This window comes from Muscardinus avellanarius (assembly GCF_963383645.1).
Source record: "Muscardinus avellanarius genome assembly, chromosome: 14".
NCBI lineage: Eukaryota > Metazoa > Chordata > Mammalia > Rodentia > Gliridae > Muscardinus > Muscardinus avellanarius.
This window is the reverse complement of record NC_137800.1, coordinates 83,561,558-83,582,228: the sequence shown is the minus strand read 5'-3', so window position 1 is coordinate 83,582,228 and position 20,671 is coordinate 83,561,558. Positions and strand designations below refer to the sequence as shown.

At 45.5% G+C, this 20,671-nt stretch overlaps 2 protein-coding genes across 3 annotated transcripts in view; one reads left to right on the top strand and one right to left on the bottom strand.

Annotated features, from left to right (window-relative positions):
- Nucleotides 1-4,733, bottom strand: part of MYLK4 (myosin light chain kinase family member 4) — a gene marked incomplete at both ends in the record, with an annotated part of 113,185 nt that extends 108,452 nt beyond the window's left edge. Inside the window, one exon of the mRNA XM_080710026.1 lies at nt 4,678-4,733. Coding sequence (XP_080566152.1) covers nt 4,678-4,733 — 56 coding nt within the window. The remainder of the gene's footprint in view (nt 1-4,677) is intronic.
- WRNIP1 (WRN helicase interacting protein 1) lies at nt 433-20,371 on the top strand (the record flags this gene model as incomplete). Of its 2 annotated transcripts, none has more annotated exons than XM_080710025.1 (7): nt 433-1,239; nt 3,426-3,617; nt 4,815-4,981; nt 13,729-13,958; nt 18,643-18,798; nt 19,450-19,529; nt 20,096-20,371. In XM_080710025.1, 7 exons carry the CDS (start codon nt 433-435, stop codon nt 20,369-20,371), a joined length of 1,908 nt encoding a protein of 635 aa, XP_080566151.1. The 2 variants fall into 2 exon arrangements, with proteins under 2 accessions (XP_080566151.1, XP_080566150.1); XM_080710024.1 differs by having other exon boundaries at nt 4,740-4,981.
- Nucleotides 20,372-20,671: the final 300 nt, after the last annotated feature.

The window sequence follows — 20,671 nt, the reverse complement described above, 5'->3', positions numbered from 1 at the left end:
CGGCTCCAACCCCAGCGACCCCTCACAAAGGCGGTGCTCGGAACCGGAAGTGTACGAGCGGCGGCCTAGGCAACAGGCCATGGACTACATTTCCCGAAGTGCCCCGCGAGGCGCCAGCTACGCCTGCGCACACGGACGCGGACTGCATTTCCCGAAGGGCAGCGCGCGGCGATGCCGGCGGCGGGGGCAAACGGCGGCGGACTACACATCCCAGCGCGCTGCGAGGGGCGTCGCCAGCGGCGGGCCGAGGGCGGGCCGACGCGGGAGCTCCGGACGTGAGGCATGAGCGGCGCCCTCCCCCGGCCCGAGCGCGTCCTGCCGCCTCCCCGAGCGAGGGTCGCGCGGCACGGGGCCTAGCGGCGAGCAGCCGAGGCGCGGCGTTCTCGGGGGCAGGTGCGGCCGCGCCGGGCGCCGGGGAGGGCGGCGGCCGCCATGGAGGTGAGCGGGCCGGAAGACGACCCCTTCCTGTCGCAGCTGCACCAGGTGCAGTGCCCCGTGTGCCAGCAGATGATGCCCGCCGCGCACATCAACTCGCACCTGGACCGCTGCCTGCTGCTGCACCCCGCGGGGCACGCGGAGCCCGCGGCCGGGCCGCACCGCGCCGGGGAGCGCGCCAAGGGGGCCTCGCCGCCCGGGGCCAAGCGGCGGCGGCTGTCGGAGAGCTCGGCGCTCAAGCAGCCCGCCACCCCGACGGCGGCCGAGAGCAGCGAGGGCGAGGGCGAGGAGGGCGACGACGGCGGCGAGACCGAGAGCCGCGAGAGCTACGACGCGCCGCCCACGCCCAGCGGCGCCCGCCTCATCCCCGACTTCCCGGTGGCGCGCTCCAGCAGCCCCGCCAGGAAGGGCGCGGGCAAGAGGCCGGCGGCCGCGGCCGCCGCGGCGGGCAGCGCGTCCCCGCACAGCTGGGACGAGGCGGAGGCGCAGGAGGAGGAGGAGGCGGGCGGCGATGGCGACGCGGACGCGGACGGCGAGGACGACCCGGGCCAGTGGGACGCGGACGCCGCCGACGCCGCCTTCGGGACCAGCAGCTCGGGCCGCCCGCACGCGCGGGCGCTGCTGGTGGAGGAGATCCGGCAGATGCTGGAGGGCAAGCCCCTGGCAGACAAGATGCGTCCTGACGCGCTGCAGGACTACGTGGGGCAAAGCCGGGCGGTGGGGCAGGAGACCCTGCTGCGCTCGCTCCTGGAGACCAACGAGATCCCCTCCATCATCCTGTGGGGGCCTCCGGGATGCGGCAAGGTGAGTGCCGTCCTGGCCGCCAGACCTGCGCGCGGAGGCCGCAGGTGATGTCACTGGCAGCGGGGTGCAGTCCTGTAATAATTCGCCCGGCCCCGGGGACGGTGAGGCCTGGGGGCCTCTGGCAGTGTCGGAGTTGGGGCAGTGCCAGGTCCACAAGCGCAGTCTGTGATGGGCGTGAACAAGTCACGCTTGCGCGCACACACCCATTCATAAGATACATTTGTTGGTCGTTTTCAAAGGAAGCTGTCTGTGAATCCCTAGAGCTTTGCAAGATGAGGTGGACTCAAACTGGAGTTAGCTTTGTGTACGTTCCCCCTCCCACACACACCTCGATTTTTAGCGACCCAGTTATGAAACAGCATACTATAAAATTGTTAAGGAATATTTGTATATCCCAGTCGTCTGTATATGGGTTCAGCTCTGAAAAAAAAAATAAATTCCTTTTTATTTCTGTTGTGCCTTCTTCCCCTCCCACTAGTTTTTGTGGTTCAAGAGTGATTTTCAAAACTATCATGAAAACTGTTCCATATGTCATTTTCATGCAGCATTTCCATAACTTTTCTCATACAAGTAGCCTTGCATTTCAGAAAAGAAGCACCAGTGTCTTGTGTCCAGTGCCATGTTTGTTAGGGGTTATCTTAAGTACAGAGGGGGCAGTTAGCATACTGTGGATCTAGAAAACATGATGTCATTGGAAGAACACTTGAGAAAAAGAGAAGCTAAGAGGTGCTTAACGCTGCCATTCATAAAGGAAGGAGAAGGAGCACTAGTGAGTAACAGGCAGAATTTCAGAGTAGTCAGAGTGTAAGGAGGTCTGCTAGATTAGAGAATCAGACTCCTTCATACATACGGGCATTCATGATTCTTTGCAGCTCCATCCCTTACGGCTAAACCAGCCTCTTCACACCAGTTCCTGGAATGCAGCTGCCCTTCTGTGCACTCTTGTTTGTACTCATGTTTTCCCTTTGGCTAGGCTGTCAGATGTATCCCAAATACCATTTTTTAGTTTTTGGTGCTGAGGATTGAACCCAGGGCTTGCACATGCCAAGCACATGTTCTACCACTGACCTGCACACCCCCAGCCCCCCAGATAACATTTTATGAGGATGGCAGAGATGATGTCTCTTCCCATGGATTTAGTTGTTACCCTATTAAGGGGACTTACAGCAGTAGCGTTCTTGGTAGTTTTAAAGCCTTTATGTAACATTACGAGAATGTGCAATCATTTATTGAAGATCCCAAACAACAGCGGAAAGGTCTGCAGGGAGATGAAGGGATGAGTCACAGAAGACATAGTGCGAGAGGTTGACTGGGCCCAGCTGCTCAGTGAGCCAGTCGCAATGCTATGTGGCGTGAAAGTGAGATTCTCAATGGCCGGGGTAGGCCGTCATGCATAAAAGAAGTGGTTGCAGTGTCTAATGGTGCTATGCAACTTTTAGAAAATAAAAAGTGCCACCTTTCCATTCAGGAGCAAAATTGTCACACTAATTAAACAGTCTTCCCTTTTTCTTTCTCCCCATTCTTAGCTATAGTCCTGAAAACAATAATAGTAGGACATGCATTTTTTTGAGTACAATATTGAGGGTGAGGGCCAGGTTCTCAATGAACAGTGCTTTCCCTTGGAGAGCTCCTTTGTTTTCTAGAGAGTGCTAACAGGAGCAAAATGCTGTTCATTTCTTTCTGGAGTACAAACATTCAGAAGTGGCACGCAGCCATCTTAAACACGAGGTGGATGTTACTGATCTCTCAACTTGAAGGCCCATTCATTCTCCTTTGTTCATCAGCTCTGCTGACCTACCCATCGTGGGGTGCGATCTACACCTAGGTCCTTCATATGCAAATTGTCTAGAAAGGGAAGAATTTTTCTCCCTATTTGGTAAGAGGTCAGAGCTGTCACTCAAAACACTGCTAAATCAAGACAGCCATTCTGCTGGGATGCCAGAGATCTTTATCCCCCCAAAGGGAATCAAAAGAACTTAGGGACAAAGAAGAAATGGTCAGAATCATCCTAAAGTTAGTTGCTTTCCCGTTTTATTTAGGTAGTAGTTTATGTTTGTAAAGGTTAAAACTGCTGGTGTTCTCTGAGCTGGTATCTGTGCCTCTGAGTGACCTTCAGAGTTCAAGTTGCTTGGTAAGTATGTTTGTAGCACCATGGCTTTTCAAACTGTGTATATCATCTTTTCTAGACCACCCTGGCTCACATCATAGCCAACAACAGCAAGAAACATAGCATAAGGTTTGTGACACTGTCTGCAACAAATGCCAAGACAACTGATGTGCGAGATGTCATAAAACAAGCTCAGAATGAAAAGAGCTTTTTCAAAAGGAAAACCATCCTTTTTATTGATGAGATTCATCGATTCAATAAATCTCAGCAGGTATATTAACTTCCGTCTGTCTTTTGGTTATTGTGTACTTCAAGTAAAATAATTGTCTGAGATACTTTGAAAAATATATAGTGCCATACAAATTGTAGGGACTATTATTAACTCTGTCTGCAAGGGAACAGACATGTCAGCCTGTCTCCTTCTAGCCTGTTTTTTCATATGTAGTGTTATTTTGGTAAGAATGCTTTATCTGATAAATGAGATAATCAGTATATCTCTGAGCTGTGTGCATCAGAAAAGCCACTTTGGATCAGGTTTCCAAATTTTAGAATGTTTTAATCTAAAATATTAGAGGAGTCATTGTGAACAATTGAACTTGATTTTGAGATCATTATTTTCATGCCTTTTATTTCCTCCTATTTTCAAAATTAAAGAATATGCCTTCAGGCTCTCATCAAATCACATTGATAGTGTATTTCAATGGATTTTAGAAATAAAAGGATACAATTTATTTTTATTACAAAGCCCCCTTTTTCCAAATAGACATTAAAATAATTTTCAGGTGTACTTTTTAAAAAATTTATTTTGCTGCAGCATTTTAGTTGCAGATAAAAATATTTCACAACACCTATAAGCATTTCTCCCAAAATATGAATAAACAGACCCTTTAGAGTTCCAAGTAGATGTAAACATAGATTTACCTGGGACCCTGACTCATAGAATTTCTTCATAAGCTAGAGCCTGACAGTTACATACTCACCAAGCTTGCTAGGAAAAGTAACAATATGATTGAATCCCTCAGTAGAAAAGGATTTTGGAAACATGTTTTTATGTTTCCTGTTACTAAATAATAGATGCATATATAAACTATGTTTAAGCCTTTGCAGAAGGTATACATTCTAAGTAAAGTTCTTTCTGTTGAAACTAAGAACATTACTTAGAGCTATTACTCTACCAGCAGTGTCTGTCAGGCTTAGACACTGACATTCTAGAAGACATGTTTTGGACTTAAAAACCAAGAGTTATACTCTCCCAAATGTTTTATTTATATTCAGTGAATAGTCTATAAAGGTAAAAATTAGGAAAAGGAAAGGATTGGGAGCCAACTTACGGAGGATTCTGCAGGTGGCTGTTCACTGGAGTCACTTTCTTCTCTTTTCTTCCCATGATCAGGACACTTTCCTTCCTCACGTGGAATGTGGGACGATCACCCTGATTGGGGCCACAACTGAAAACCCGTCCTTCCAGGTCAATGCTGCTCTTCTGAGCCGCTGCCGGGTGATTGTTCTTGAGAAACTTCCAGTTGAGGCAATGGTGACTATTTTAATGCGCGCAATCAACTCACTGGGGATCCATGTCCTGGACTCTAGCCGTCCCTCTGACCCTCTGAGCCACAGCAGCAACAGCAGCTCCGAGTAAGTGGACAGTGTGCAGTGTCAGGGCTCAAACCTCCCAGAGAGTCTTCTGGCACGGGGCCAGAGGGGCTGGGCCTCAGGCAGGAGAGGGGGGAGTGAGAAGAAATGTTGATCTGCAGTGTTGAAATAAAAGATGATGAAGTACTCAGATCAGACCAACAAGCATATCCCTGCAAGCGTTTCCTGTCTTGTCAGGTATATTCTCTAACCTCTCAGGGGCATGACTATAATTCTTAAAGCTTTAATATTGCTTTGTTATTACAGTTTTTGGGCATTTGCTTTTGTACTTAGGATTCTTTTCTTAGCTCTCTTTTTTAAAAGCTTGGAAGGCTGTGGGAAGCCTTGTTGATTATTGAAAGGCTTTATGTCCCTCATTAAATAGAACAAATTAGGTACATACATCCTAGGTCTAACTTGCAAATCTTTGGAGATTTGTACTAGATTCATACTTCCTTTTTTCTTTGCAGTTGATTATTTTAAAAAATAAGCAAAGATCAACATAACTATAAACGTATAATTATTTGAATTACTTTATATGATTTTTTTTGTACACTTGAAGCCAAACTCAATTCCATGGAAGTAAAGAAATTTAAACTGAAAATGGCACAGCATAGAGGCTGTCTTGTTCCTTTTGGTGATTGGTTTTGCATCATGAGTGCCATGTGAGTTTATTAATATGCAGGGTATATGTATGTCACAGACAGTCCATTTATTTTGTGGGTTTTCCTTTGTCTATATTAGAATATATTCTTCGAAGTCATTCATTCATATGTTGGCTGAAATAATGCAATGGAACATAATCTGATCTGAGGATAGGCCACTGCCCACCTCGGGTGGAGCACACAGCTGCTTGCGCTGCCCTGAGGCCACGCGCTGGAGCCACTTTTTTGAGGATTAAAGGACAAGGCATAGTTGGGGCTCAGGTTTAGGTTTCAGCAGGCTCTCCCTACATGCCTGGCCTCCCATCTGCTCTTTTCTCAGATGTAAGAATGCTGCTGTGTCTCATGAAAGAAAGCCTTGAAACATTTGGCCATGCACTTGTGGGCAGAAGGAAGTTGCTCCACTTTAGAGGACAGTTGTGATAGGATGGCCAGTAGAAATGTGGCTAGAAAACCAAGGGTGGAACCTGCTGGTATCAGTCAGATGCGCTCATGTTCAGGAGGGCTTTGTGGGCAGGGCACTCTTCAGGACCCTGGGGCTCCTGCTAGGTATTGTATCCAATACAGTTGTCCCTCAGTCTGCAGGGGATTAGTTTCAGGAGCCTCTGCAGATACCAAAATCCACAGAAGCTTAAGTCCCTTATAAAAGAATGTGTAGCATTTGCATATAACCTACACACATTCTCCTGTATGCTTTTAATTTATCTTTAGACTACATTTTTTTTTTTTACCTTTTAAAATTTTTGAAATGCTGGAGATTGAACACACAGAGCCTTGAGCTCAACTGAGCTCTACTCCCAACCCCTGTAGAGCACTTACACGTAAGTCAATGTAAATGCTATACAGATGGTTGTTATTCTGTATTGTCTCAGGAATAATGACAAGAAAAAGAGTCTGAACATGTTCAGTACAGATGCATTTTCTAAAAATATTTTTGTTCCAAGATTGACTGAATTTGAGGATTCAGAACCTGGGATATGAAGGGCTGACTACATATAGTTCTTCTGTAATTAAATTCCATAGACTTATATCAGCATGTGGTAAAGACAACTTTAAGAAGAAAGGAAAATTTTTAAACATTTTTGTAGGGTTTTTTTCTGTGTACCGGTTATTCTAATGTGTTTATGTTTTATTCCTGCATGCTCACATCCCTAAGGTAGTTTTTATTTATTTCATGTCACCATTCCATGGAACTGAGTTATTCAGATAACCTCAGGCTTTCCCTTCTCCCTAGTCACTGCTGTGTCATAACTTAAGTGAAAGGAGAAGGTCTGTAAACGGTGGAGCCTATCCTCATAGAGAGCATTGCTGCGTGATTCCCACGCATAGCACAGTTTGAGAGGGTCCAGTGAAAGAATTAAGATCTTTTTATAGTTACTGAAACTGAAAGGCCGATACAAAAGTGAATCCGTTCATCGGAATCAGCTAAAATTGAATAACAGTCAGAAAAGCCTCTTCCACGACCCTCTCCAAACTCCCTTTCACTCTCACTCACTTTCTCCTGTCCCTGCCTCCCTGGAGAGCTCGGACACAGGAGCTTGTCCTCGTGGGTAGCTCTGCACCGCACTGAGTCTGCGTATACTATAGGATTGTAAAGGAGTGGTGAACAATAAACCCTAGCTCTCAGTATGAGGAAAGTAGTTTGATTTTTGTGTGAGGTGGGTATATTCTAACATTAGGGCTAATTGTCCAGGTATCAAGCATCTTTTTCTTTGATACTGTTGCCCTTTTCAGCAGCAGGAAACAAAGTGAAATGAAAGAATATCAAGCTTAGATCTCCATTAATTGGTCTGTTTGTCAGCAATTCTGACAAGAAGTTAAGTTGGGAGATGTCACAGACCACAAGAAAAACACATTATAAGTGATTCTTTGAAAAAATTCCACCTCGATTGTCAGGGATAATTAAGAGTGGATTGTGTTATATTTCGGTTATTGTAGGTACAATTTTACTTTCAAATCTCTGTTGATTGGCATCAGCTACATATTCATTCTTGTGCAAATAAACCAGATTTTCTTCACGAATCTAGATGGAAAAAAAGACCCTTGACCCCAATAATTACTTTTTCCTTCTGGGAAGCTATGAGTATGCATTTGTATTCTTGTGTCATGTTTTGGTGCCCTAGGTAGTGACTAGAACATGTACAGAGAAACCCTACATTGTTTAATGCTATGCATGAGAGAAGGTTAGCAGTGGTACTTAATCTGAAATTAATGAAGTTGTTGCTTAGGCCATTGTTTTTTATTATACTTGAGGAATTGTGAGATTATAAATTCTCACACAGTATACAATGTACTTTCCCATTAAAGTAGATAAAAGTATTCTTTTTTGGTGGTGCTAAGAATTGAATCGGTCTCATTCATGCTAAACATGCACTCTACCACAGATACACCCTCAGCCTAATGTTCTTTTTTTAAAAATTTCCCTCCTTTATTTATCTGTTCAGCAGAAATGAAAGGTCTGCATGTGCTAGGCATGGCTGGGGATTGCAAAGCATATTCCCCTGCCTGTATATAGCCTACGTTATGACAAAGGCACATCAGCTCACAGCGCCACACTGTGATCTGGCTGTATACAAGACACCGTGGGGTATAGAAAAGAGGCATCCAAAATGTGTGAAAGCAAGTATTTCACCTCCGAGATGAGGGACGTCAAGTTGAGCTTTGAAGAACAAGCAGAATTTAACTGGATGAACTAGAAAGCTCCTGTCTATACATAGTTCTCTAGTTTGTGTGGATAAGCAACAGTTCCCACGCATGTTGCTCTCTAAAAGCGGTTTGGTCACATGGCAAAGCAAAGCATGTTATCTGTATGCTGGGTTAATTTGGGAGATAGGGATAAAAAAAGCCATGGTCTGTGGTATGATGAACTTCTGCGGCAAGATAAAGTAAAGCTGTGTTTGATCACCGGCACTACCTGCTGAGTGTGAAGGATGGTAGGCTCCCAGGTCACAGGACATAAGCATACTCCAGGACAACCCTGAGGAAGTAGCTTTTTGTGGACCAGAGGAGTCTGTCTGTGGAGATGAAAAGGGTGAAATGAGAAGCCACAGTTACCCCCGTCTAGGTAGGCAGGGACCCATGTACTGGACAAGAGTTGAAGTACATCGGTCCCTTTGTAGGGGGCCACACTTACCTCTGGGCAGCAGCATTTCTCCCCTGGAGAGGGGAGCTCAGACAACAGGGTGGCCCTGAAATGAGATCGCTCTAGATTCTTTCCTTTTTTTTAATTTTTTTTTTCTAATAAAGGTTTAAACTGGCCTGACTCCAAAATAATCTTTCCTACCGTTGAGCGGAAAAGAAGGGTAGTAGAACACTGTAACAGAAGGTATTGGCCAGAGAGAATGTGGTTATAGATTTTTATCAATTTTTCTTAGAAATGTTTTAATGTAAAGTAAAAAGGTACATTGATATAGTGCATTAGTATAACTATGAATATGGAAGGAAAAGGTACATTAAAGTGATGCCAGAAAAACAGGAACCAGAAACAGTTCTGTGGCTTCTGTAACAAATGACCACAAACTAAGTGGTGTGGAGCAACAGGACATTTTTTTCAGTTCTGAAAGCCAGGTCCAAAATCAGGGTGTGAGTAGGAGAGTCACCCACCAGAGGCTCCAGAACAAAGGGCCTCCTTCCAGCATCTGGTGGCTCCTGGCTTCTCTTAGTTTGTGGCTGTATCACTTCAGTCTGTACCTCCACATCACAGGCCCTTTTTCTCTGTGTCCCCATCTTCTCTTTCTGTCTTTTATAAGGATATTTGTCATTGTATTTAGGATTGATTTAGGATGCATCCTAAATCCAGGATGGTCTCATTTTGAGATCCTTAGTTACATTTGCAAAGACCCTATTTCCAAGTAAGGTCACAGCCGTAGGTTTTGAGAGTTAGGACTTAACATTTTGGGGGCTCACTAACCCACTACAGACCCCTTTCAGGGACATGGTGAAGTGTAATTTGGAAAGATATGTGCTTCCATAGGATTAAACAAAAAGATGACGTTATCTGTGAAATGTGTGTTTTCTCTTTAGAGAAAGTAAGTTTTGTTCTATTTCTTTTGCTCTGGTTATGGGAACAGCAGAGCTTGGGGCTGTACCTGGAAGATTTGCAATTCAGGAGAGATGCTATTGAGCCATCTAACTCAGATGGTTCTCATCATGGAAAATAACAATAGCTTAACATTTTATGGAGTGCTTATGATATGCCAAGCAGTGTTCTGTGCAATCTGCATGTCATCTCTAATGCAAAGTGCATCTCTGCAAAGTGGGCGTCATTGGCTCCTTTGTATTAGATGAGGATATGGAGGCAGAGCGGGGTTCATAACATGTCCATGATCACTCAGCTTGAACATGGTGGGACCAGTTCTAAGCAAATGTTCAGACTACTAAGTGGCCTCAGTTGCTAGAAGGGGCCTGGGCACCAAAGCAAAGGGAGTGATTTCTGATGGTGAGCACTGCCACTATAATGTTTGTGCTTTTTTGTGTAAGCATTAGTAAAGAACTAGGTACAGAAGATCCCATCTATATTGTAGCAGAAAGTTTACTAAGCAGATCTGAACATCATACTTTCCTAGTATACATTGTGCCCAGCTTTGGTCTCTGGAAATTTAGTAGTCAGTAAATCTATGGTATGGTAGCCACATCTGAACTTGAGCAAAGTTCTCTAGCCTCATGCACTTCCCTGATGAGAACCATACTTGATTGAGAACCACATTAAAGCAGTTGTTACCTGGGCTATTTAGAGAGGGAGAATTTGTAATTTAGAGAGGGAGAGTTTAACAAAGCCATATATGTTCTTTTTTCCTGCCATGAAGTAACAGGTGATTTTCATTTTCTTCATTCCTTCTACTTAAAGATCCAGGCAAATAAACAGTCTTAATCCTAGTATCATCCACTAGACAAAAAAATAAACAAACAAAAAAAGCATGTGTGGAAGGATTTAAGCCCCTGGAAAGGAAGAGAGCGTGCTTTCATCTCAGGCTCCTGTTGACTAGGGATATGGTATTTTCCAGCGCATTTTACCTTATAACAACATAATTTGCTACCTGTTGTTTATTTTACTGAAGGATGCTATGAAATTTGGGGCAACCTATCCCCAGAATAGATTTCACCTCCTTTAATTCTGCCTTTGAAGGTTGTTTCCAAATACAAAATGTTTTGCAAGTTTATGCTTAAAATAAAAAATACTAAATTCTTATGTTAACATTTTTATGTTAATTGTTAAATTCCCTAATACTAGGGACAGTCTTTCAAGATAACTTTATTAGTTATGTTTGCTGAGTAGTTTTGCAGATATCTTTATTTTATCATTCTTGGCATAAATTCTCCCATCTCCCCATCCCATTCAAAGATCTCAAGGTATTTTAATACATCTTACTATTTCAAAATTTCGAGTAAATGGGAATTCAGGACATAAAGGACTCCTGCACAGTGTTCTTAACAACCAGTTTTAATTTTGTAATTTCCTTGTATGATGATTGTGAGTGGCATCAGCAGCCCCTTTTTAATTACTAGAACAGAGTTTTGTGTTTAAAAGTACTTGCTGCTTTTGGACAGGGGTGAAGTCTGTGCTGAGGATAATACGTACCCTAGAGGATGAAGAAGGACCAGTGGGTGCTGGGGTAGCTTTTGCGGACAACAACCTCATTACCCACAACTCCAAACCAGAACAACAGAATGACTTACTTCTTGGTTCAGAGTTTAAAAATCAAAGAGAGAGCCCTATTTCCCAACTTTATAAAATACAAACACAGCCAGACGTGGTGGTGCACACTTGTAATCCCAGCATTCGGGAGGCTGAGACCGAAGGATAGCAGTTTGTGGACAGCCCCACTTAGTGAGGCCCTGTTTCAAAAAAAAAAAAAAAGAATAAAAAATAAGGCAGGGGGTGTAGCTCGGAGGTTGAATGCCCCTGGGTCCATCTCCAGACCCGCAAAAATTAAAAAAAAAAATACCTACAAACACATTCTTAAAGCCTGTTCACAATGTGTTGCTTATAAATCTGTAGAGCAATAAAGGACAAATTCATGGGATAGTGATATAGTTTCACATTCTTTAAGTATTTTAGTATATATCAATACTAAAATACTTAAAGAATGTGAAACTATAGTATGATCCAAATTTTGCTTTAAAATTCAATTGTATATTTGTTACATGGCTGTTTGAATCATAAAGAAATTCAACAAGTAACATCATAACTATTGTTATCACTAGGTGTAGAGATAAGGATTTTGTTTTCTATACTTGCATATGATTTTTAAAATATGATTTACTCTTGGGATAGTGAGAAAGTTGAAGTTAACCTACTTATTTGCAGTTGCTGAATGTCTGTTAACCTGCCTAAGCACTGGGCATCCAGTGCTTAGAACTCGATCCCTGTCTGTGAAGTGCTCAGCACTTACCAGGATAGGGAGGAGATGCTGGCATCGCAGCACAGCTCAGGGTGGATAGGGTGGTTCCAGTGTAGGGCCCAGTAGGGCTCTACACTGTATTCTTTTTCTTCCCTCAATTGTCCTGCAGGTCTTTTGTTACTTGGAAACTTTCCAAGGAAATGCAAGGCATTGCTTTTAATAGTTCTGGCTGGAAACAACAAGGTGTTCAGGCGATTTTGCCCCACTCCCACCTGCCTCAACACTTTTTTTTTTTTCCTTTTGGTATGTGCCCTATCATTTTCTTTTAAATCATCTTCCAGAAAATCCAGTTTCTTGTTTTACAGATGTGACCCTGCCCTGGAGTGCGTTTTGAGGGGTCTGTTGAGGTCTCTGCAGGGAGGATGCTGCCATCTGGAGAAAGGAGGAGTCTTCAGGCTGTAGTCAGGTCTGGGGCACAGACAGCCACCTGGAATCTGAGGAGAGAGTGGGTTGTTAGAAAGATGCATCAGCCTGGGTATCTTATGGGGAATAAAGAAAGCGTGGCCACCTTTACTAAGTAAGGGAATGAGATGCAGCAGTCTCGAAGACATTAGAAGCACATCTTAGTGAAATGCAAACTGGTGCTCTCCAGCTTCTTCACCAGGTGAGGTTGTGTGGCTGGGTGTGTGGCAAGGAATTCTGTGTTGACCTCGGCAGATGAGCAAAACCCTCCTGCAGGCCAGCCCGGTTGGTGCCTGTGTGTTGTTTTCAAAGTAGCTGAAAGACCGTCCTAATGGAATTATTAATTATTATGTATTTTCAGCTAGAGTGGTAATGACATGACAGAACTATAAATTTAAAAATTTAATTTTTGTTCCACAAATTACAGCTAGCAGCTCAGCCAGGAATTAAGATCCATCTAAGTAATGAAATTGTTAGATAGGCATTCTAGATAGAAATCAAACTTGAAAACCAATCATTGCTAGATCTTCTTTATGAAGATCCAAACTTAGAAATGTAATTATAAACTTTAGTACTGACTTTGGAGAGAAGCAAGGTGACTTACTCAGGGTCCTACTTCTAAGCCCTGGCAGAGTCTTCTGATCACTTTCCAAGACAGTGACCTGTCTGTTACCCTGTGCAGATGAAACAGGCTACAGCAGCCTGGAAATGTCCCAGGCCAAGGTCCCAGAGACCCGCTGTCGGTCCTGCTGCTATGCCTAGAGTAGCTGGGGACTCATTCGTAGTTTGTAAAACGAGGGAATTGAGCTGCCTGATCTGTCTCTCCCGTGTATGGAAAGCATTTCTTTGTCATCAGGGCATGGTCACTTTCTGTATGTTAAAATGAGGTGCTAGTGTTTATAATAAAGTTTTCACTGTTTAGTAGGGTAGACCCAGAGAACCCACTTGTCAACAGTGACTTCCCAGGACTTTTGTTGTCTGCTTCACACAAGCTTATATGACAGACCTTGTATAATGAGTTACCCTCATGGCGCATAAAATGCAGTGTGATACTTTCGGCACATGGGATACAGTGAAATTACCTCAGCACTTTTCACATCCCATCAGGTCTTAGTCTCCGTAATAATTTAACTGCATTAACAATGTGACCTCAGAATAAGGCTTGAAAACCTTTAGGGGTGGTTATTCAGACACCTTCATGATAATTACAAGCCCACTAAGATGTCCTGCAGAATGAGTGTGTGGCCCGAGTGTGACAGTAACTAGTGCTGGTTGTGTGTTACAGGCCCTCCGTGTTCATAGAGGACAAAGCGGTAGACACTCTGGCTTACCTCAGTGATGGGGATGCGCGAGCCGGCCTGAATGGACTGCAGCTGGCAGTGCTGGCCAGGTTAAGCTCCAGGAAGGTGTTCTGTAAGAAGAGCGGGCAGACCTACTCTCCCAGTAGAGTTCTGATCACTGAGAACGACGTGAAGGAAGGCCTCCAGCGATCCCACATCTTGTATGACCGAGCAGGTGAGTGATCGGGATGGAGGAAGAGTGAAAGGAGGCCACTCTCGCACTCTCTTGAGGTGACCCTCATTTCCCCTGAACACATGTATCCTTGCTTTGCTTCCATTTAAACCTCTACCTTTAAAAAAAAAAAAAAAAAAAAAGTGAACACTAGGTCCAGGGCGAGCTGTACTCTCAGTGGGAGCTGCATACTGCCAGCAGAATTAAGCCTCCCACACAGGGCTGACCTTCCTGAAGAGAGGCATACAGCAGAAGCTGCTCTGCTAAGAATCAAGAAGAGTTTGGGGTTTGAAATTGCAGGCTTCCCCTTCATCTCAGTGAGGTCAGTATGTATTTTCCCATTACTCTGTAGTAGCACCTTGTAGAATGCCAGCAATTTTGAAGCCTGTTCATTCAGTTGACAGTGAATAATAATTCTTGTGATCGATTGGAAAGCAGGAAGTAACACAGGGACTTCTGCAACAAATGACTTAGTTTAACTGAGAGTCGAAACCCTTAATTTCTGGAGTCTAAACTTCAGTTTACATAGATCTTGCTGCTTTCTTTTTGTACCTTTTTTGAAAATTTAATTTTGCATTGTGCGCTTACCTGTTTACATAGCACCACATATACAGATAACGGATATACCATCTTTTATTAAATCCTTGAGCTGGCAATATTAAATGTCATAAGCATGTCACATTTGCATCTTTTTATAAAGGAGATAAGAGATAAAGATAGTTTACTATAGATTAAACTAGACTCTGGTACTGAAATATTTGTGTGACTCTGACTGCAGTCATATTACAATAACTGAAATAGAATTTCCACACCTTTAAAAGTTCTGCCAGAAAAGGAATTTGATAATTGAATGCTCCAGGTCTCACCTGGGCTGGGCTTGTCTCTGATACTTCCTGAGGACGAGAGTCCTTCTGACTGGCTAGAGAAGGGGTGGGGGCTTGAGAATGCTCTTGACTCTGTGTACTGCCTCCTAGTGAGTAAACAGGCTCACTGCACAGCCTGGAGGGAATGGCCAGAGCTTTCTGGGTCAGTGCCCCTCAGCTGGTGGCAGTGTGGGGCGTTACTAGTGCTAAGAACACACTGCACACACGGTCCCACTGACGTTCTGACCCGCCGAGCCTCTCAGCAGAGGCCTGCTCAGGTGGCCAGCTCGCCCTTCTGTTCTTGAGCGCCCTGGCAGTGCTTGTAATGTCTGAAAAATTAGCCAATACCCCCCACCCACCCACACACACACACACACAAAGGTTGAAAAGTAAAATATCCAGATACTAAAGCCTTACTTTTGGCCAAGTACACTTTTAAGAAGTGAAAGGATCCGTATATACTAGACTCTTGCTCCTGGGGTCTAGCGGCAGTGTCCTCTTCCCTTCATGTGGGTATTCCAGAGAAGGCTCCATTTTGACTGGACCGTTCTTTCGATGTTTCATTAGATTGTCAAGCAAAATCCATATAATGTGATCTTCTCAGCATAACCTTAGGGGGTAGCTTGTTAATATTACCCATTTCACAGAATCTGCCTCAAGTCACAGAGCAAGTGGTAAAACAGATCCTCGAGTCCAGGTCTGGCTGGTTCCCGAGGCCTTCTCCCCAGTGTGTGCTTGTCTCGGTGCTGTTGCTAAGGGTGCCCGGAGCATGTTCCCTGTGAGGGTCACCTGTCTAGCTACTTACTGCCCCAGGTAAAGGGGAGGCAGGAGAGGCCTCCTAGTGCCACAGCCTCACGAACTCCACAGCCCACATCTTCCTCATATCAGCGTGCTCCTGCATCCTCCCCGCAGCGCTGCAGCACGTCTGCTCCACAGGAGGTCTACAGACGTGCGCGAGTACATGCCACATCCTCGAGAATGTCTTACAGGCTGTTCCATAAATAGGGATTGTAGAAGCATCGCCCTGGAAACCTGTTAGCTTAGGCTCTTGGGCCTTTTTATAACTGATGAGACAAAGAATCCACCCCCAGAGTTCTTATTATTTCTTTTTAATATTACCTGGTAATACATAGTTACCACTAGTAGAAACCAGTAACTAGTTCAAATGTTTGCATCAGAACAAAGAAATTTCCAAATGAGAAATTTTCTGCAGTGCTTTGACATCAAGGTTCTATGTAAGTAATATGTAATTTCCAATTACAAGGCAGTATAAAATAAAAGCCAAAAAAAGGAAGGTAGCATGTAGAAAAAAGGGTTTCTTTTTTTTTTTTTTTTTTTTTTGGTGGTACTGGGAGTGGAACCCAAAGGCTTTCTACCTCCGAGCTATACTCCCATACCTTATTTTTATATTTTATTTGGAAACAGGGTCTCACTAAGTTGCTGAGAGCCTCACTAAGTAGCTGAGGCTGGCTTCGAACCCGTGCGATCCTCCTGTCTCAGCCTCCCAAGCGCGGGGATTACAAGCGTGCGTCACCACGCCCGGCTTAAAAAAGGGTTTCTTTATAGAAGTGCTGGCTTACTGTGTGCCAGGCATATACTGTCTCATAGCACCGTAGGAAGCATGCGGCCTTAGCATCCACATTTTACAGGTGAGGACTCAGACGTAGAGAGGATCGGGAACTCACCCATGGCTGCATGGCTGGTGAGTTTAGGGTCCAAGCCCAGGCTGTCTGGCCCCAGAGCCCATGCTCTGGCTCACTGTACCACTAACATCTCATGTTGACCCAAAGAAGCTGGGAGAAGATGAGTAAACTGTGTTGTAAACTTGGCAGAATGGGGACTAGAGATCCACCTTCTATCCCTCCATACCCGTGTGTTTGGCAAATCCTACCCCAGGCCCCCCCCCCGCGCCACGTTCTTCCCTGTGGAGGAGCAGTGTCCACACCATTGGAGTGGGAGAGAGGTCAGAACCTCGAGGCTCTCCTGTGACATGTTCCCAGCCAGTTTCCATGGCTGACTCCACTAGGGAAACCCTGGCACAGGAGGTAGTTTGCCCATAGAATTTTAGTAGCTAGGCTGATATGTCTGTCCATCTGGCCTAGCCAGGGCTCCTCAAAAACTAGAATTGCAGCCAGGTATGGTGGCACACACTTATAATCCCAACATTTGGGAGGCTGAGACAGGAGGATTGTGGTTCGAGGGCAGCCTCAGCTACTTAGTGAGGCCCTTTGCAATTCAGTGAGACCCTGTTTCAAGATAAAGAATGAAAAATAGGGCTGGGGGTGGGGGTATAGTTCAGAGGCAAGAATGCCCTTGGGTTCCATCCCCGTACTGCAAGGAAAAAAAAAATCAGAGTGGCTGAGGCCCAGCCATCAGCTTGCCAGGTCTTTCCATCGGGGAGGCCAGCACTGTGGTGTTATACGTGTCTGTCTCCACTTGGAGACCAAGCGTCTTTGTCGTCTTAGCAGGGTGGTCAGCTGCCTCGATACTGGGGCCCGGAGCTGGGCCTGCCTGGTAGAACAGTCATGCTGTTGGCATGGCTTGTGCTGAGCACAGGCCAGGCGCTTCTCCGGAGGGGCTCATGAGATCAGCACCCTCTGCTTTCTCGCGAGTGTTCGGCCTCTTCTTGAACTTAAGAGAGGATGGCCACAAAATTGTGAGATGTGCACAGGTGCTGCTGCCTCTTTATTTTTCGGTCTGCTTTTCTTGGTACCTTGTACTCACACTTCATAGTAAGGTTCAAAGTGATAGCAACATGCGTGCACACAGCACTTGGATCCCTCGCCCATACATTCCGTGGGGTTGGTAGTGATGCCCTTGTGGATGAACTGCTTCCTTCATCAGTTCTCCTTTTCCTCCTGGTCTCTCATTTATCTAAGGTCCCTTTTTTCTACTTTCTCTTCCACATGTGAGCAAAAATATAAGCTCCTTTACTTTCTAAAACTGGCTGATCTCAACATAATATTCCCCTAGTTCCATCCATTTTCCTGCAAATGACGTGATTTTTGTTCTTCATGGCTAAGTAAAATTCCAGCGTGCGCTGTGCGTATGTACAGCATAAAATACTTGTTTACCCTGTCAGCATGTTTCCTGCCCTTTGGTGTGTTTTGTACTAAGGCACATTGTACTGATTTGCTTCCATTGGAATTCAGGGTAAAGATGGGATACGGCCAACATGAGCGTGGGGCTCTGGTACCCTCAGGGTGACGGCTCTTAGTCTGAGCGTCCTCTAGGATCCAGCACACAGGTGGTCCCACACTGAGACTGTGCTTTAAATGATCACAAGCTTCAGATGTCAGGAAGACAGCTGGAAATGACAGGCACTGAGAGCCAGCGGGACTGTAGCAGCTGCCCTCGACACTTGACTCCATCCTGATGGCTGAGCAGACCCGTGCCCAGTTTTCCTCAGATAGATGTGGGGGAAGAGGTCAGACCCAGAATAGGAGACTGTCCCTCCCTCCACTCTGGTCTCTGTCAGACACCCCTTGATCAAGGAGATAACCTCTCAGAGTGAATGGCCCTTCCCTCTCACTTCTCTGGGCGTGAACTCTGTGTGTGAACAGTCCCCACAGGTTTCTCCAATCCTACCTTCTTCCTCTGAACAGGCCTGGGTCACCATATAGGCACTGGGCCCCCAGAAGAACTGCACCGGGGCATGATCCACCATCCGCATTCTCCCATGAGTGCAGTTTAGGGCAGCTGTCAAACCCCCTCCTCAGCTTCCCTAGACCTGTATTAATACAGGCTTTCTTAAATCCATCTGTCAAAACAAAGCTGGCTGGGCCCCTCCTGAGCCCGTGTGAATGAGTCTCTCTGGTGCGCAGGTGAAGAGCACTACAACTGCATCTCTGCCCTGCACAAGGCCATGCGGGGCTCGGACCAGAACGCCTCCCTCTACTGGCTGGCGCGCATGCTCGAGGGAGGAGAGGACCCGCTCTACGTGGCCAGGAGGCTGGTGAGGTTTGCCAGCGAGGACATCGGTGAGTGCGACGGGCCGAGCCCATCCATGTGGGCAGCAGCTGGTGTGATGAGGGAGTGTGGCGTGGAATTATGTGGAAGAGACGGGCAAAGATAAGACTGCAGGAGCTCACCTCTCTCTTGGTGATATGTGCTTTTGAGTATGTGTGTTAAAGTCACCATTTCCTATTTCCTCTTCAGGAATGTTCTTTTGAACATGGGTGTCTGTTCACAGTAATGAAGTAAATACTTTTCAGTTTGCTTTGCTGCCAGGTGTTAGGTTTTTAACTGGACAGTTCCTGAGGTAGAAGTGGAAGAGTCTGCATACCACTTAAGACAAGGATCAGAGCAGCTTTATTTTTCTTAAATGTTTTGTTTTTAATGTATCCATTCTTGTGAATGTTTTCATGGCCTCCTATGTCTCTTTTTCCTACTACTAGTTGTAAAGTTTTTATCTACAAGGATGCAGTTCTTGACCTCACACGGTAACCACTGTAAATATTCCTTGACTAAAATGGCGATCAGAGTGTAGTCAGTCCGTTGTGCTAAATGATAACACTTTGGTCACCAAGTCTGTAAGCCGTGATGGCCTCTGCGTACAGCAGCACACAGGTCGGAAGGATAAGTGCATGTTATGACTTAAACTTTCCCTTGTCTCTCTGTGTGTGTGACAGGTCTGGCAGACCCGTCTGCATTAACACAAGCAGTTGCTGCCTACCAAGGCTGCCATTTTATAGGCATGCCCGAATGTGAGGTAAAGTAATCAGCTCAGTTCTTTGCAAATCTTTCCCTTTCTCTTGTGTTCTGTCCCTGTGTGGGTTTGAGTATCTGTCCTGCCTTCTCCTTGATGTATTGGGCCCACTGAATAAGCTACTCGGTTTTCGAGCTTCCATTGTGTAGAACACTTGACTCCTAGAGAGAGACGAGACCTTCACCATGAATAAGGCCGTGTTGTCAAACTCCTCAGGAGCCCAGGGTTCTGAGGAAACGCCTCGTGCTGCCTGGAGGGAGAAGGGTTGTGAGGGAGCCAAACAACTCTGCAGTTTCACCCCGAACAGCAGCTTCTTATTCATCTGTTTTATATCTTGGTGGTTTGATAGCAATGCACTCTTCAGCTTACAAAAAGCAGGAAGCACTGGTCTGGATTACCTGTCATAGGAATTTCTTCTTTCTGTAAAGCTGGTTATCCAGACTAGGTGAAAAGGGAGGATAAAAATGCATGGTCGGAGTCTTAAGAATTAGCTAGGGGTATCATAAACTGCTCTGCCTTACAGAAACTTTGCCGGCACCTTCCTAGCAACGTGTCTTTCTGTGCCCTAGGTGCTTCTGGCCCAGTGTGTTGTCTATTTTGCCAGAGCCCCGAAGTCCATTGAGGTCTACAGCGCCTACAACAATGTGAAGGCCTGCCTGAGGAACCACCAGGGGCCTCTGCCCCCGGTCCCCCTGCACCTGAGGAACGCACCGACCAGGCTGATGAAGGATTTGGGCTACGGCAAAGGCTACAAGTACAACCCCATGTACAGCGAGCCTGTGGACCAGGAGTACCTGCCCGAGGAGCTGAGAGGCGCGGATTTCTTCAAGCAGAGGCGGTGCTGACTCGGGCACTGGCAGCACAGGGATGCTCTCTCTTGAGAGGGCCAGAGGGAAAGAGTAGCTGGATCCTGAAGTGGGTTGCCTGGTGGAAGTTAAAACAGACCAACATTTTGTGCCAGAAATGTAAGAGTTCTGTAGGTGGAGGCGATTACTTCAACTAAATGTGTAACATTGAAATTGTGTTCATTTGCACTCTGTGCAATGGTTATGCTTATGAAAATATCTGGCAGCTTTGTGCAATGAATTAATGTTATAAGGAATTATCTATTTTGTCATAGTATTTAAGTCATAATGTCATTTCAG